The sequence below is a fragment of the Toxotes jaculatrix genome, chromosome 17, assembly GCF_017976425.1.
Source record: "Toxotes jaculatrix isolate fToxJac2 chromosome 17, fToxJac2.pri, whole genome shotgun sequence".
Classification (NCBI taxonomy): domain Eukaryota; kingdom Metazoa; phylum Chordata; class Actinopteri; family Toxotidae; genus Toxotes; species Toxotes jaculatrix.
This window is the reverse complement of record NC_054410.1, coordinates 3,069,510-3,086,049: the sequence shown is the minus strand read 5'-3', so window position 1 is coordinate 3,086,049 and position 16,540 is coordinate 3,069,510. Positions and strand designations below refer to the sequence as shown.

General features: G+C 42.4%; 1 protein-coding gene across 1 annotated transcript in view; it reads right to left on the bottom strand.

Moving 5' to 3' along the window:
* atrn (attractin) overlaps positions 1-13,728 on the bottom strand; it is a 110,993-nt gene extending 97,265 nt beyond the window's left edge. The window contains exons 1-2 of the mRNA XM_041060111.1: positions 13,264-13,728; positions 2,971-3,054 (exon numbers count right to left, since the gene is read on the bottom strand). Coding sequence (XP_040916045.1) covers positions 2,971-3,054; positions 13,264-13,514 — 335 coding nt within the window. The 5' untranslated portion in view covers positions 13,515-13,728. The remainder of the gene's footprint in view (positions 1-2,970; positions 3,055-13,263) is intronic.
* Between the last annotated feature and the right edge of the window lie 2,812 nt (positions 13,729-16,540).

The window sequence follows — 16,540 nt, the reverse complement described above, 5'->3', positions numbered from 1 at the left end:
AATTCATTATTTTTAAAAGATTACAGAGTAAAGTAAAGTAACATACAGTGTACGTAGGGACACTGTGTCAATTAGACATTCAGTGACTGAGTTTGGGAAACATAACTACTTTCCTGCTAAATATTCTAACCTTAAGTAAATGTTATGACCTATTAGCATCAGTCATTGAGTGTATCCACACATCCTTGTTGTTCACATCTTTTCTCTCCTCAGCTGTACATGGGTTGTACATGGGAAATTTACTGTTTCACCAGCTTGAGAGGCTGATTTGAAACTACAACACCCACTTTCACTACATGAGCTGAAGAAATTAGATTTTAAGAAAACAAAAGATAGATAATTAACTAGCTACTACGGCGGAAACATCCACCACCTACAACACCATTTATCTGCAGGCAGTTACCAACCCTGACTCTCTCTTTGCATGAAATCACACGATAAATAGCTTAAGAAAATTTACAGACGCTATTCAAATATCTAACCTAATATTCTTTTATAACCTCCTGCGTCCTCTGTGTTAACAGCAGTACCGCAAATTAAAATTCAGCTGTTAAATCTGACAGTGAAGTTTTACACCTCATAACTGATATAGTGGGTTATATTAGCTACTGCACATTCTCCACTGTGCAGAATGAATAGACTAACTGTCCACTGCTGAGTGTTTTTACAGTAAAGGGCAGCAGACATCAAAGAAGAAAAAACAAGCTTGTTTAATCGGTTTTTGATTTAAGACATTCATGAGATTCTTAAAAATGCCTCCGCTCTAAATTGGGTTAACGCTGTAAAATGAAATCATTCAAAAGAGGAGGGAAGAAAGACAAAGGCCCATTTAGGGTATGTACGATGGGGGCACAAGATGTACAGGAAACGTTATGAATGGTCACATTTTTCTCCTCACAATTTTATTTATCAGAGTGAAGCAGCAGCTCACTCCTCCCTCCACGAGCAGACAAATAAACCGAAGGAATGGCAGCAGCCCCAAGGTTGGATTGGAAGAGAAGACTTGTGACTGGTAAATAATGAATCAAAAGTAAAAGAGTTACTGGGGAGATCTGACAAAGAAGCATCCTATTCTAACTCAGCAAACACCACCAAGGTCCCTTTGAGCACGGCAGCAAGACACAGAGCGTATCGGGCATGTAGCTATGTGTTACGAATCATGTCACCGCCTGTCTGCGGCTGAAGTCACTTCGGGCCACTGCGGGGATTCAGCACGCCTAACTGCAGAGGGAGCTTGTGATGAATGTGCGTCTGAGGCCTTTGAAACCCTCGTTTAAAGTATTCCTGTCGTTTTGATCCAGGCGTTGCATCGTGTCACTGCATTAACCTCCCGTTAAGAACAGGCTGGGGTCTAAAGACAGCATATAAATGTGCCATTAGAACGCAATCAAAACGCTGGACGACAGAGTGTCCTGGTGATTAGACAGGCCGTCCGGGAACACGAGGGTCAGAGGTTCAAAACCATGCAACGGCGACACTTAACGTGAGTGTGATCTCCTGAGCCCCGACAAAGCGGCTCACGGTGAATCCCCCTGAATGAGTGTTGGCTAAAGGCCTGAAACATAAATGTAATCAAAGGGTTTATGGTTTGGAAGAGCTGGCAGCCAGAAAAATTAAGAGTCATCTCTCTGAATCGATCCTCCGTGATGTGGTGTGATGTGGTGTGGTTGTGCTGACTTAAACGATAGAGAAAGTGTATTGGATTTCTTGTAGCTGCTTTGCCATTAATTTTCATCCATGACCTTCTGGATACTGTATATACCTAATGCTAATGAGTGAAGCAGTGCAGTGGGGGTTGTCTTTAGAGGAGGACCGAGTGAATTAGTCTCAGGTCTTGTTATGTATGAGTATGACTGCTGTCCACTGATCTGTTAAAGGGACACAGACAGGTGCCATTAACCCCGAGAGCTCAAGAAGTATCTGCTTTCATTACACCACGTGGCCTGTTCTCTTATACAGTCGTGGGTTTGGGCTTATACAACGCACCAGCTTCCTTTCAGTGACTTATGAATATGGTCGTTAATGGACTTGAAGGTTGCTCCGTATATCTAGATGATGTGGTGATACACAGTAATACCTCGGAGGATCATCGGAGTCGTATTCGTGCTTGGATTGAACAACTGGCAGATGGAAATCTTCCTGTAAACTTCTGCAAAATGAGAGTTTGCAGAAGCAGACGTGACCGAGATCTTGGTAAGGTTGTGGGTCAGGCTCATGTGCTCATGCCGACGTTTCAGCTATTCATACATTTCCTCTTCCTACCACGAAGGAGGAATTGATGAGGTTTTTGGTTTCGGTCAGTTATTACTGCTGTTTCTGCCAGAATTTATCCGCTGTGGTGGCTCCTCTGAATTACTTGCTAAAGGCAAAATAAAAACTCATTTGGTCTGCACCATGCCAGCAAGCTTCTGGTAACATTAAAGCTTTGTTGTGCTCTGCTCCAGTTGTGTTAGCGCCCCGACTGGATCAGCCATTCCATGTGGTTGCGAGCCATGCTGGAGCAGGTGCCGTTCTCCTTCAGGCTCACAGGCAGAGTATTGATCACCCCGTCAGCTTCTTTTCCAAGAAATTCAGCTCCTACCAGCTGAATCACTCACTGGTAGAAAAGAAAGCTCTTGGCTTTGGGGCACTTCCATGTCTTCCTTGACTCTGGAATGCCAGTTCTATTATTTACTGGCCATAATCCACTAACCTGTTAGAACAGTCAGCAGGACCCAAATCAGAGGCTCATGCAGTGGGCTCTGTTCTGAGCGGCCTGGGCTCAGGAAGTTATAAATCAGAGATGCTCTCGCTCTCTTCCTCTGGCCTGCTGACTAATATTTGTTTACCTGTACAATTTCTAGTGTGGTTTACGACCGGGCACGTTCCTGAACTATCTAAGGAATTTTTGAGAAAGCCTTTTAAGAGCACTATTAAGTCCTGTCCTGATCTGGTGTTTGGTCCCTGGTGTTGTCTTTGCACTGTACTTACTGTCCCTCAATGAGCCATGTGCACTTGGTCTTGTACTTGTAGTTTCCTGGTCCGTCGGTCAGATAACCAGAGGGTCCCGTCAGCCTGAAAGAAAGCAAAGAGATTCAAGGTTACACACGAACAGGTAAAATCTATTATTCTAAACAAGCTGAAATCAGGGAAACTGTGTCCTCTGCTCAGAGTTTGGGTGTAAGGTGCCACATTACAAAGCAGGATGAAAACAAAAACAGAAAGCCACATGGACCTGTGTGGCAGCCATCACTGTAACAGACACACATTTTTCTTAATCATTCAAACTGTTGACAAATTTAATTTTAATGTGTTTGACATGGTATGTTAGCATGATCACCATGCGCGCGTTAGCACGCTGATGTTTGCGTATAGCTCAAAGAGAGCAGCTAGCATGGCTGATAAATCAATTTAGATCTGAAGTGATCTGTGTATTGTCAAAAGATACTAGACACCATCTTGTGATCCCACCAACCGTGGCGCCTGTCAGCATGTTGACATTTTGACTCATGAGCACTCAGTAGTTATTAGTACATTATCACATGATTACTGAGCAGTCACAGGTCGGACCACACCCATCTTCAAATGTGGTATTCATTTCAGCCTGTCAGTCGTTACAGTCTACTACACTGTACTACTGCTGCAATCGTTTTAATGTTGTCAATAAAGCTAAGTCTAAATTCACTAATAAAAATAATCATTAGCAGTAGCTCTAATCATCATCTGCTGAATATATTTTCAGTTAGATGATTCCAACACTGGAATATTGAGTCTTTAGTTGAACTTTGCGACACTGACAACGGTTTCACGTCATTACGTAAAGCTTTAAAATACTGATCGAGAAAGCAAATTCAAAGAATTTAAAAAGCAATTCAAAGAATTTTCTGCAGCGACACCAAAGAAATGATTGCACACCGTGCTGTTACACAACAGCCGAGCAGCAGAGCAGAGAGAGAGAGAGAATGCAGGTAAATACAAAACTTCTGCCACTTCACTTTTTAGCACATGCAGCTCAGCGGTTGAGCAAGCAGCAAACAGGGCAGCTAAGGGGCTGAGAATGATTAAACCTCACAGCAAATTATTATCTGAGGCCGACGCGACGGGCAGCCACAAACACCAGTACACTGCAGCGCCCCGGCCTCTGTTATTGCCTGATCAATTCCAGCTTGATGACACAGCAGCAGAGAGAAGCTGAATTACACAGGGGACACTTAGAAGCAGTCAGAGATTGTATCATTACTGATGTAGGTCTCAGGGTGCGATGACTCTGCTAACACACCCAGTCGCAGTCTTGTTCCAAAACAGTCTCCCAGCGCTCCCAGCGTTTCAGACTAAAGTCTACTGAGAAAGCTGCAGAGAACACACTCCTCCCATGTTCAGCCACGAGAGTCGGCCCGAGACCTCTCCCCGAAAATAACAACCAAGAGTCACGCTTTAATAAATACACGCAGATAAAAGCTCAAGTGCTCCACATTTTCAAAATATTAATTTGTCTCCGACGTTACATGAAATAATATTTAAGTGAAATGTGTTTCACTTAACAAACAGGATGCTATTCTTTCACAGTTTTATGACACAACTATGAGAAGTGTATGAAAGGGAAGATCCCTTCTGTAGATCACACAGCTGAGTTTTTATTTGCACCTAGGCAACCAGCGTGCCGCAACTTCTTGTTATTGAAAACTTTAGACTGCTCCCATAGCTGCTGAGGCGCAGGCCAATAGCCCCAGCTGTGTGGGCTGGGCGGCTCAAGGTCCAAGGCCAAGGGTGTTGTTAAGTTAACGAACAACTTTACGGGCTGAACATACGACACTGTTGTCCTGTCCCTGCTCAGATGGCCTACAGTCAGTGTGTCAGCGAATGAAGTGAAACAGACCAAGACATATCTCCACGCTGACAACCACACACGAAGCTGAACGCTGCTGGCTCACTGTTCGCACATCGAGTGTTTTAAGGGAGTAGATTCACACAGCACACTTTTCACGTGGCAGGTCTCAGCGGTTAGCTAACCGGTACACTAACACTGTAATTACAGATCTCTCAGTGCTAATACAGCCGGGGCCTGCTGGGAGTCTCCGCTCCCGCAGCAAGCAGACAAACAGAGCTCTCTCAGAGGGCCAGAGGCTCTGGACTCTCCTGAACCCAACACACCAGCACATCCTGAAACAGAACTCAAACCGTATTTCCTGGACTGACATGTTGCTGCTGATTTTTTACAAATGTTATTTAAGAAATTTCATTCCCTTCCACCCATCGGTTGAAAGATATCAAACAGGTAAAACCTGGGGCTAATAAAACAACAACTTTGTGCGCGCCTTCTGCAATTCAGAGACAAAAACAGGAACAGGACCGCAACCAAAAGTAAAACTGCTCCCTGAACATCACAGTTCCATAAAATTAGGGGAAACACTGACAGAGTTTAGATTAGATTGTTTACATACAGTACTACGTCTCAAATTTAACACGCATTCAGGAATTTGTAATTTAATTCAGTCTTTTCACTGATCAAAGAATATCAACAAGATTAAAAAGTGTCTGCTGCAGAGCCAGTGGTGGCCTGTAACCAGCACAAAAAAACATCTGTCCAGACTGATAGTTAAGATAAGGACTGTTCAGTCTTCTGATTCTTTTTTTTCTTTTTTTGGACAAAGTTCAGTTTGGGCCATAAAGTGAGTTTTTAATTGCAAAAATGAAAGCCCAGTCTGTTGTCACTTCATGCCCCCGGCAGATTAATTATGGTCATTTACAACCACAAGGCAGTAAAATATCTTATTAACTACACCCTTCATGTTGTTATTATGAAGAAGCATGCAAAGGGCACTTTGCAAAATGGTAACTGAGGTGAACAAAAACTCTCTAAAAAAAACAGAAAACAAAAACAAAAAACAATTTGCAGTAACTAAACCATTTTCCAAAGCATGCCATGATCTTTACACTGATTCCTTGTACTGATGCAAATTTTAACCAGTCTACTCACTGGTACATTGGCCATGTAATTCTAATCTATTAATCATTTTTAACAAAATAAACTACAAGGACTTCCTGCAATACAGCTTTATACTCGAATCATAAATTACATAAAGCACAAGTAAGTAATTTAAGTTGCATGCAAAATTAAACCCAACTAAAAAAAATGCTCCTGCATCCAACTCTACCTATTATAATCAATGTTACATCATTCATCATGGTGAATATACTGTTATTGTCAAAGGGAGTGCTGTCACTGTGTGGTAACTTGCAAGCCTTGTGCCTTGGATGGGTCAAAGATACTGTAAAGTTCATATGATTTGTAGTTAATGAGCTGACATGTAAAACACCCATCTTGTCCTTTGACCCCTGTGCAGCTCTGCAGCATGAAATCTGAGAAATCAAAGAAACATACTGTCAGTTTGTCGTACTGCACATGATAACTGTCATGTTAAAAAAGAAGCCGTCAAAAAGCCGTCCTGAGATAAAGGATAAGCTCGCAGGTTCTCATGCTTCCTGTAAATAGATGTACACTGATACAACACATTCACAGTGACGTTCAACAGAGGCTCCTTCTCATGCAAACAGTATCCTTGCAGCAGAGCCAAGTGGTCTGCAAACGGAGAAGTGGTGCAGCATGAGAGCAGAGCAAACACGATTCCTCATTCAAAGGAGACAACAGTACTGTTCGGTGGCACAGGCGCGAGAGGAAAAGAGCATGCTCAAACAGAATGTAAATGCTACAGAGGCAAAAGGCCGCCCCCCACCCCCCACCCACCCACCCAGGCTGTCTGGGTAGACGTATAAAAGGTGCTGATATGAGATTTTAAATCATTTAGGGAATATTCTGTGGGAAAATTACACTTTTATTATTGTATCCCCATGCAGAGGCAGTGGCAGACATAATGTGTTAGTTTCACATGATTTTGCACATGTCAGCAAAAAGAAATTTACCTTGATATCAAATGAATTTCCTGGGGACAACGTGATTTTTTTTTTAATAGCATACTACCCAGGTCATATCCAGAGCTGCTTCTGTAAACATTAAGGTCGAGAGCGATGCACAATATTCAGGACAATGAATACAAGTGTCCTGGGATGAAGATCCACCAGATGTTGTAATCAACAGTAAATTTGCTTTCCTCTCTTGTTATTGCTGCAGTGCCAAAAACATTCAGGAGATATATCGACATTAAAAGTTACTCAGCAGCAGCCACGGAGGAGAGCTGAGAACCCAACGCTGACGGCTGGCAACAAATCAACAAAGGCCGCGCAGCCAAAACACGCTCATGAAGCTATAAGTCAGTCAATAAATATTTCATAAAATATTAGCAATGGATATTTTCCCAGTCACTGAGCTTTTGCACCTCAGTGGGCTTTTGCATGAGTTACTGGTGCACTTAGGTTGGTGTTTTATGCATCACAGCCCTGCTTAGACCCTGTGAATTCATCTCATCTGCAAAAACAAAATTCTGTCCTTTGATACTGAGCATCACAGACATGCTGAGTGCAATTTACTAATGCCACCTTACAAGATTTCTGTAATGATATTCAGATAACTCACTGCCATTTCAGCCTTTCTCTACAGCTGTAAGCAAATCTATCTGTGCCTCTGAGTAGCTGAGGAAAGGGATGGGACACATTTCCGTGCCTCTGCATCAGTAAGCTGGAAAAAAAAAAACAGTAGTACAGCTGTGGGGACCATTAGTCTCTGCAGAGGGCAGGCAGGCTAGTCGCTCAGTGGGGCCTTTAGTAAAGCGAGGTCAGCCTTCAAACAGGTTCCAGACACCGCCTGAGGACAGAAGTGGACTAATACACTACACAACAGACGACAACAAAAGCACAACAAAGCAGAGAGCTGTTAAACTGAAAATATCAAAACCAGTGTTAATGTCAGACCAGGACAAATGTTCCAGTATCAGAATCTGAGGACATGACATGGTTTAAAATTGAATACGTGTAATTTCTGTTTACTGGCTCAGGATACTGACTGATTTAAACTAGTGCTGTGACAATTAATGAATTCATCAATTAGTCAGTGACAGAATATAAAGGGTATACTGTGTGAGTTTTTGCTATTAACTCTATGAGATTTGTTGCATAATGTGCACATGGACACAACACAAATGCAAACCTATGAATACATCAGCAATGTGATACACATCCCTGCCAACATTTTCATGCTATTCCACAACAGTTGGCGGTGGTAACGTGCCAAGGAATGTAGAAATGTTATCTAGTGCTGTCTAGTAAACATATCACAACATCCAAAATATATTTTTAAAAAAACAAAAACAAAAAACAAAGATCAGCTTTGCAAATGTTTTAGAAAGAAAATGCTTTCAACACGTTTGATGATCAACACCACAACACAATGATGTTTATTTACAATTTTTAATTATGCATTTGCCATTATCAAACAGAAAGGCAAAACATTTGCTTGTTCCAGCTTCCAGATGTGAGGACTGGCTGCGTTTCACTCTTTAAACTTTAACTGGTGATTAGCTGATGACTAATAAACCCCAGCGCGAGAATATCTGATGCTAAAATACCAAAAAGTTAGCCAAGTTTCATCGCTGGTAATGTGCAACATAAGGTCAGGAAAGTACTTTATGGATACAGTGAAAAAGAGTTCGCAGAAATATAATTAACTTTTTTCTTTCACCAGTCAATTAAAAGTTGAGAAATGGGCAAGACCTCCAAATGACGGCTGACTGTCCGACTCAGTGGACAGCAGTATGGGAACTGTTTGCATTGCACTGATGATGGTGGTTATTTCATAACCTGACACTTCCAAACATATATGCATACGTACTGTATATGCAACGAACGTGAGCAGGAAGCTCAGTCACGTCATTAGCTGGCCCAGAGTCGCACATTAATTGCATTAGAAATTGGGGGAGTCAGAGTTGGTGTTAGGACATGAACATGCGTCAGAGGATATTAGTGGCTTTAAGTGGCATGGACAAGGCATTTATTCACTACCTCATTCCACTGCAAAAGAAAACTGGCTCTTAACCACGATCCTCCTAAAAAAAACAGCTTCATCTTGGCAAAGGCTGCATCTCTCGCTAATAAAAAAGTACAGTCGCGTGTGCTACTTGACTCTTTGTGCCAAGTAGCATAAAGCTGGCTTTTGTAGAAATAATCTGATCACAGTGTGACTATCGGACACGGTTCAGCCTTATGGCAACACTCATCAACATTACGTGCAGCACTTAAAGGCTGCAGGTTATAGGAAGCCAGAGAGCAGTAGCTTTTCACGGAACTATAGAAATGTTATAACTGTTTACTGTTGTTGATTTCCTGAGCTTCAGCAACATAAGGCAGCTGACTGTGGAGCTCAACCACTCGGATTTTTACAGCAGCAGGAACGGTTTTCCCCAGACAGACATGCCCAGTGAAAACTAAACCATTAGCAAGCAGGTATTAGACTGATGAACCAGTGTCGATGTCACTCCCCGTGTCTCTCTCCCCTCATTTCCTGTCACTTGTCCTCTTTCAGGTCTTTACTGAATGCCCCCAAAATAAATACTGCAGGAAGGGAGAGTGCTGCTGAATTTTCTAAATGTCATTTTTCAAGGATGTGAGCACCACAAACAAGCTCCATCGTATTGGGATGAAGGGAGAAATCTCAGAGATGGACAGCTCTCAAACCCTGGCCAAAAAAAAAAAGAAGCTGTCTGCATGGCTGGGCATCACTAAAAGCAAAAAAGAACATCTGGTTTTTGTTTGTTTGTTTGAAATTTGGGAGAACAGACCCTTCAAAAACAAAGACAATAAGATATTGACGTTTGGATTTGCAAAGATGAAGAGTTTTGTCTGGTGCGAACATCAATTTGACCATTTTGACGCCTTACTTTGCATACATTTGTCACATTGTGAGACAGGAAAATGTTCAGATTAATAGTGTGCCCACCCCTAACCAGATTTGCTCACTGGAATTCATGGGAAATACACAGAACCACAAGTTCAAAGTATCCTCAGATAAATAAGGAAACCTCAATTTTCTGCCACAAAGCAACAACAAAACACACTAGTCTGTTTTTGTCGCCCCCTCCTTCATGTTGATTTTGGCCCTCATGGCAAGTCGGGACTCCATCTTGGCACGACCCCGCCACAGAAAGCTGCTTTTACCAGCACTCACCCAGCCGTGTATGGTTGCATTGTCTGTATGCTAAACACAGCCTCACACCACAAGCTCTCCCCGAAAAACTATCGGCCCTTTGACCACGTTAACAAAACGGGGTGAGGTAGCGACAGCATCACTGATAATGCTGTGCACGGTGGCACAAACGCTTGAGCTGATAAACATTACACTGTACAGCAGTGCCCTGCTGTGTTATTAGTGAAGTTCATGGTCAGACTATCCCTCCTCCAGCAAACAGTCAGCACCACAACCTCTCTGACAGCACTGGCAGCAGAGAAAAGACTGGAGCACATTTCTCCACTTTTCTACACAATAGAGGTTTAGAATAGAAACAGACAATTAAATGTTGCTTTTACGAGAGAAGACAAACAGAACAGCCACAGAGTGTAAGTTCAACTTTAATAATCCCCACAGGGGCGTTCATCCCCTGCATTTGCCCCAGTGGTCAGTGCTGAAGCAGTGTCCAGGAAATAATTTGAGTTTTATGGGCAAGTTACTTGGTCAAGGATAATGGCAGGAGTATGCCTAATACCTAACATGCATAAGCTTGCGGCACTGTGCGATATATGGCCATGCAAATAGGGCTGCTGCAACCAACAAGTACTTTCATTATCAATTCATTCATTCCTTTAAAAAAAAAAAGAGAGAGATTAGTTAAGTTTACAAAATGTTCAGAAAATAATTTTAAAAATGGTGATTACAGTTTTCCATAGGCCAAGGTAATGTTTCAGATGGCTGACAGTCCAGTACAGCACAGACCAAGGATGTTCAATTTACAGTGGTATAAAACCAAGAAAAGCAACACAGCCTCACATTCTGTTGTCAACTCGTATTTTTACACACACACGCACACACACACACACACACTCGCACTGTTATAAACCAAATTCCTTCATGTTTACAGCTGTTTCACGACTAAATAGGTAACTGGAGCATGGCACCATGGGCTCTGGGAACTTGTGATAGGCATTTGTCCTCATTTTCGAACAATTTAATGACTCAACAGCTAATCATAAAAACATTTTTGATTGTAGCCTTTAAGCCTCACTTCAGCCCAAGACTTTCATGCTAACAACTGAGCCTCCATGTTACCCAGGATGCAGCTGGTGGCCAGTGATGATTTCCCTCAGAAACAGATTGCTACAATTGATACTTGAGTGCAACGGGCTCCCGGTTTTTAACCACAACCAAGACAAGCTATTTCGTCCAGAGAGCACTCAACCATACCATTCTGTAACATTAGAAGCTCAGCAGCCACTCAGTCTCCATTTTTCTTGTTCAGATTTGCTCAGCAATCAGCTGTGCTAATGTGCAAAATGTCCCAGCTTCCCTTTTCTTGACCAAGACTGTTTTCTGAGGGTGCACAACACCAAAGGCCTCCTGCCGACTCTGCTTTATGACCTGGCAGGCTAGCACTGGGCTGAGGCAGCATGACACCGAGTATCGAATTTTAAAAAGGACAAAATACCGCGGGTCTTCTAAAAAAAACACATTTAGCCGAGGCCTGCATACTGGGCGCATTTTAGCTGCACAGAGACGCTAGCTCATCATAATGCTAAAACAAGATCAGCAACCAAAAAGAAGTGAAGCAGAAGTGTAACATTACTATTGGAGCTCAAATTTGACTCAACCAAGGAAAATGAAATTGGGACAAAATTGTTGTTGTATTTTTTTTTTTTTTTACCTAAATGCTTGTTTGTGTTATCTTGGCAGGATGCGCAGAAGGACACAATCCTATATAAACTGGACAACAGTGTAATCATCATTGATTTTGCTCTAAATGAAGTGTCATCAAGCAATGAAGGGCAATTTTCTCCACCAGAACATCAGGACAGAATATAAACTCCAGTAAATGAGAAGTGACACTTTAATGGGCACAGAGAACAAGATGTGCAGCACTGATTGTCTGAGTATTCTTATCAATTGACATTTGACACTTTTCAATTGTATACCGCATTTGCCATTACACAGTATGAGGTGTCACTATCCCTTGTTGAAATTAGGGTGAGCTGACACAGAAAGCTAACATGAATGTGGGCAGAGAAAGGGGGCGAGAGAAAGTGGATGTGTTATCGGCTTTATCAAGTGGTCACCTTCCTCCCACCTCTCGGATGTTTCCAAGAGTTCGACCACCACTTACACAGATGGCTCAGCTGTAAAAACAGAGCGCCTTCACTCTGAGCACAGGCAAATTTCCCTTACTTTGACCCCGAGCTGCTGTGGATAACAGCTTCCTCAAGGCTTGAGTGGGTCAAACACCACATCCAGTGCTTTGGTTCAGAACTAGCATGACACCTGCTGTATTTCAAAGAGTCCCGTGAAGCCAGACAACACAAAACGGTCTTACCTACAGGCCTGACAGCACAACAACAAAAAAGCCGGTTCGGACTGAACCCTCATCCATTCTCCCTGCTGAGATCTCCAGCAGCTACCACCACTGTTCCCGTTCAGCAGAGGGGACACTACCCGCTCGTCCCCCTCACAAACACAACTACATTTGCCGAATCTCTCTGTAATTTTAAATTGATCACCTTTGGGGTTAAAGCTGCTGGACACACAAAATACGCTGTTAAATGAAATTTCCTTGGCCTCTGGGAAAATGAGACGGGAATTCTTCACTTTTTTTCGCCCTGACATCTCATCGCCAAGATGTTTGATAAGCAAATAATGTCAGAGTGCAGATAAGGAAAATCATCTTTAGCTGCAGCCCTTTCTGTGGATAATCACAGTCAAGTGAAATAGCCAAGCTGATCTTTAAAAATCACGGATGCGATGTGTACCATGAATTTGAGTGACTGGATGCCAAGATGGTGACACCACGAAGATTAACAAGAATTCAGGCCCCATATTGGTCAACGGTAGGCCGCCTACACTACATCATAACCATCGCATATCGCATATTTCCTCTGTTCGGCATCTTTACAAACATGTACTACATTTGAACCAGGACAACTGTGCCCTTGTGGTAACGTTAGTAGCGATAGTAGTAGTAGTAGTAGTAGTAGCAGCAGACCGGTAACTAAATGCTTCAGGTGTGCACCCCCGTGACTAGCTACCTGAGCTCTGAATTAGCAAACATTTAGCACAAAGCAAAGCAAACGTAGGCGACGTACACAGCCTATCTCCGTGATAAAAGCAGCTTTATTCGGCTCGAGTGTTCTCTGTACCTGAATCGTCCTCCGCAGTGCTGGCATTGGTCCCCAACCCAGCCGGGGAAGCACACACAGCTGCCAGTGCCGGTGTTGCACTGTCCGTTCATACACGGTTTGTCGCATTCCTTCGCCTCGGTGAAGCCGGGCAGCCCGGAGAGCAAGCCGATAGCCGAGAGCAGGAGCGCGGTTGTCAGCATCAGCAGGCTCCGGCCCCGGCCCCGGCCCCGGCCAGAGCCCGAGCAGGCCCGCCGCGTCGACCCGTACATTCTCTCACAAAAGATGGCTGCTTTAGGCAAACGCTCCGCTGCTCCGGAGATAGCGACCCAACGAGCGGCACGTTGTCGCGCTTCCGTTTATCAGCCTAAGGTGCGGGTTCCCTGGAGGTAACGTTTAGTGTCTTCGTTGAGGCTGGTCTTCGCTGGTTACTTGGTTTACATCTTTCCAGTGGTTCTGTTTCCCAGCGCCGCACCAAGCCGCATATTGACATCCAGAAGTGACGTTATGGCAACGGAAATGCGCAACCGGAGGGGAGGGGGGCGCGAAGCGCGCAGCTCTTTAAACTTTTATTTTGAAAACACTGTAGAAATCCCGCCCACCTACCTGCTAGCTTGTTAGCGTCTTTTCCGTATTTTATCATCAATGGTTTCTTTCATCTGTTCTGAGATTTTTTTTTTTGTTCATATGTTGTGTTAGATTAACGTTTATCTACAACCTGGCTATCTCGAAACATTTATTTTAATTCGTTGAAAAAAAGTTGTTATTTAAACTACATTTCCCATGCTGCTTTGCCAGGACTCGACTCAGTGTGAAACTCACGAGAGCAGTAGTTTTCGGTTGCTAGTAAAAATAATTGTCAAGTGTGAAAAGTTCTCAGTTCCTGATCAAATAATCATAACTCAAGGTTCTTCAGCCTTTTCCAGAGCTTTCAACTGAATATTTCGAGAGTCTTCATCAGCGATAATGACAAGTGAGCAATGGTGAGCAAGCAGATAATCAATATCATGACACCAGAACTAACAGCATCCACTACTGAAGATCCTGATAACCCTGAGATGTGCTTGAAAGCTTTTATTTATTTATTTATTTATTTATTCCCATAAAAGCAATTAAAAAGCCACTTATTAGCTCCAAGAAGCTAAGTGGACCTTATACTTCAATCTGAGCAGAGGTCTACTCAGCCAGAGAAACTGAAAACAGCTGTGTGTATGTGTGTGACATGTATTAAATGTAATGTTCTTACACTTTCCTCCACTGAATTTCACATGGGTGCTCCTCACCAGGAAACAACCCTTTACTGTATTTATACATTAAGGTGACATACATGTACACGGTTCAAAATGTGAGTGTTTTTTTCTGTAGTCCATTGCATTATGAAATATTACCGTCTTGTTCCTATAAGGTCTTGTGGTGCATCTAGAACTACTGCTGCTTTCTAGTGGGCTGTGATAGTTAAATGTCATTTTTCATTATGTTTTTCATTATGTTTTTTAAGTCTTTGGTGTTTTTTGTTTTTTTTTTTGCCTAATGAAGTCACAGTGCCCAACTGCCCAACACTGACCCACAGACTACACACCAAGGACACAAAACTGTACAAACGGTATATAACAGTTTATTAAATTTAGACTTGTAAGAAGTCATCATATTCCAACGCGCTCCATCGCATGAAGCGCATTCATAATAACACCAACCCAAAAAGGATTGATCACGGCATCAAAACATAAATAAAGCAAATAAACATATTTACAATTCAACATGGACAGAGAATGGGTTTGTGCACAAGAACACGCAACTACATGTCCAGACAGAGGCATCAGAGATTGAGAAGAGAAATTTGATTTTTCCATTAAACTATCCTCAGGAAAAGGTACCTGGACAACAGGAGAGGAAGGAGGATAAACACAATTCAACAAAGCATGAAAAACCTACTGTATGATGACATTTTCTTGGTTTAAGTGAAAAGAACAAATCTCTAAAACCTCCAATAATACACTATTGTCAGTAATGCTGTTTTCAGTTTAACGGTATACAATGGCAAGCTATTTACTACCGTAGGTGATTTAAGTTGTGAAAGTTTCCTTCTTTCCTGTTGTAAATCGTCCACAAACAACTCTTTATATCACAATTCATTCAGGAATTGATTTATAGAAGACAGAGGAAAGTTTCCAAAACCTTTCAACTAATTTTGTGTTTTGGGAGTGAAGGATTTACCCTGAATCCTTAATTGAATTCCTTTGAAATATCAAATATCAGTTCTACAAAACGTGTCACATTGTCAACAAAGGACGTAAGTAACGGCTCCTACATACGGTCGTTCACACAGCAACTTTTGACTTTTCGGAATGAGTTTTCACATTTTCCCGCCTAACTTGAGGATATGTCATTACAGAACTAAACTCTCATGTTCCCACCTTCATCGTAGTGGGAGTACAGTCTGTTTTAAACTCTGGAGAGAGAACTGATAATTTTACAACAAGAATGACTCATCTTCAGTGGGCTGAGTGGATGGATGAACAAACATCAGTTTGACTTCCTGTATCAGACACAGTCAAGACTACAAAAATCAAAAAACCCTGCAGAATAATCAAAAAACTGCGCTTACTTAAAAAAACAAGAGAAGATCCTTAGAAAAGTACAATCATTGAAAGCACGTTACAATTAGCAGTTTGAGTGTGTGTAGTTCCAAACAGGTCATGTACTCTCCCAGCATTTCTTATGTACATAGAACAATGCTTACGAGGATCATATGACCAACATCAGGTTCGGGTCCCCAGTAGAAAATCTAGAGGGGATAAAACAGTATCACCTTATTCACTAAATGCTATTTTTCCTGCATCGTGGGAGAGCTGCAGACCTCAGTACTGAGTGCTTCACCAGGAACACCAGCCGGATGGGGTTGGAGCACAGTAGCACAATTGCAAAAATGTGAGGTGAGTTATCAGTTACAGAAAAGTACACTTAACTGACTTTCAAATGGCACTCTGGTCTTGCGGGTTCTCCTCTGGTGCTCAAAGCAGGGCATACCCCCTTCACTTGGTACCCCATATATGTGAAAACACTGAGAATAATTTCAAACAGCTATAAGAGGTGACCAACATCATCTGTCTCTGGAGGTCACACTGTAACATTCAGCTATCCATTAATGGCAGAAGTTGTCTCCTCTTTCTTCCCTCTCCTCACAGTATATCACACTATCTTACAGTTGTCTCATGAAAAAGCCATTTACAAGCAACCGCCTTACAATATGTACAGGATTGATCAAATTTATGTTCTGAGTTAACAAAGAAAAAGATAT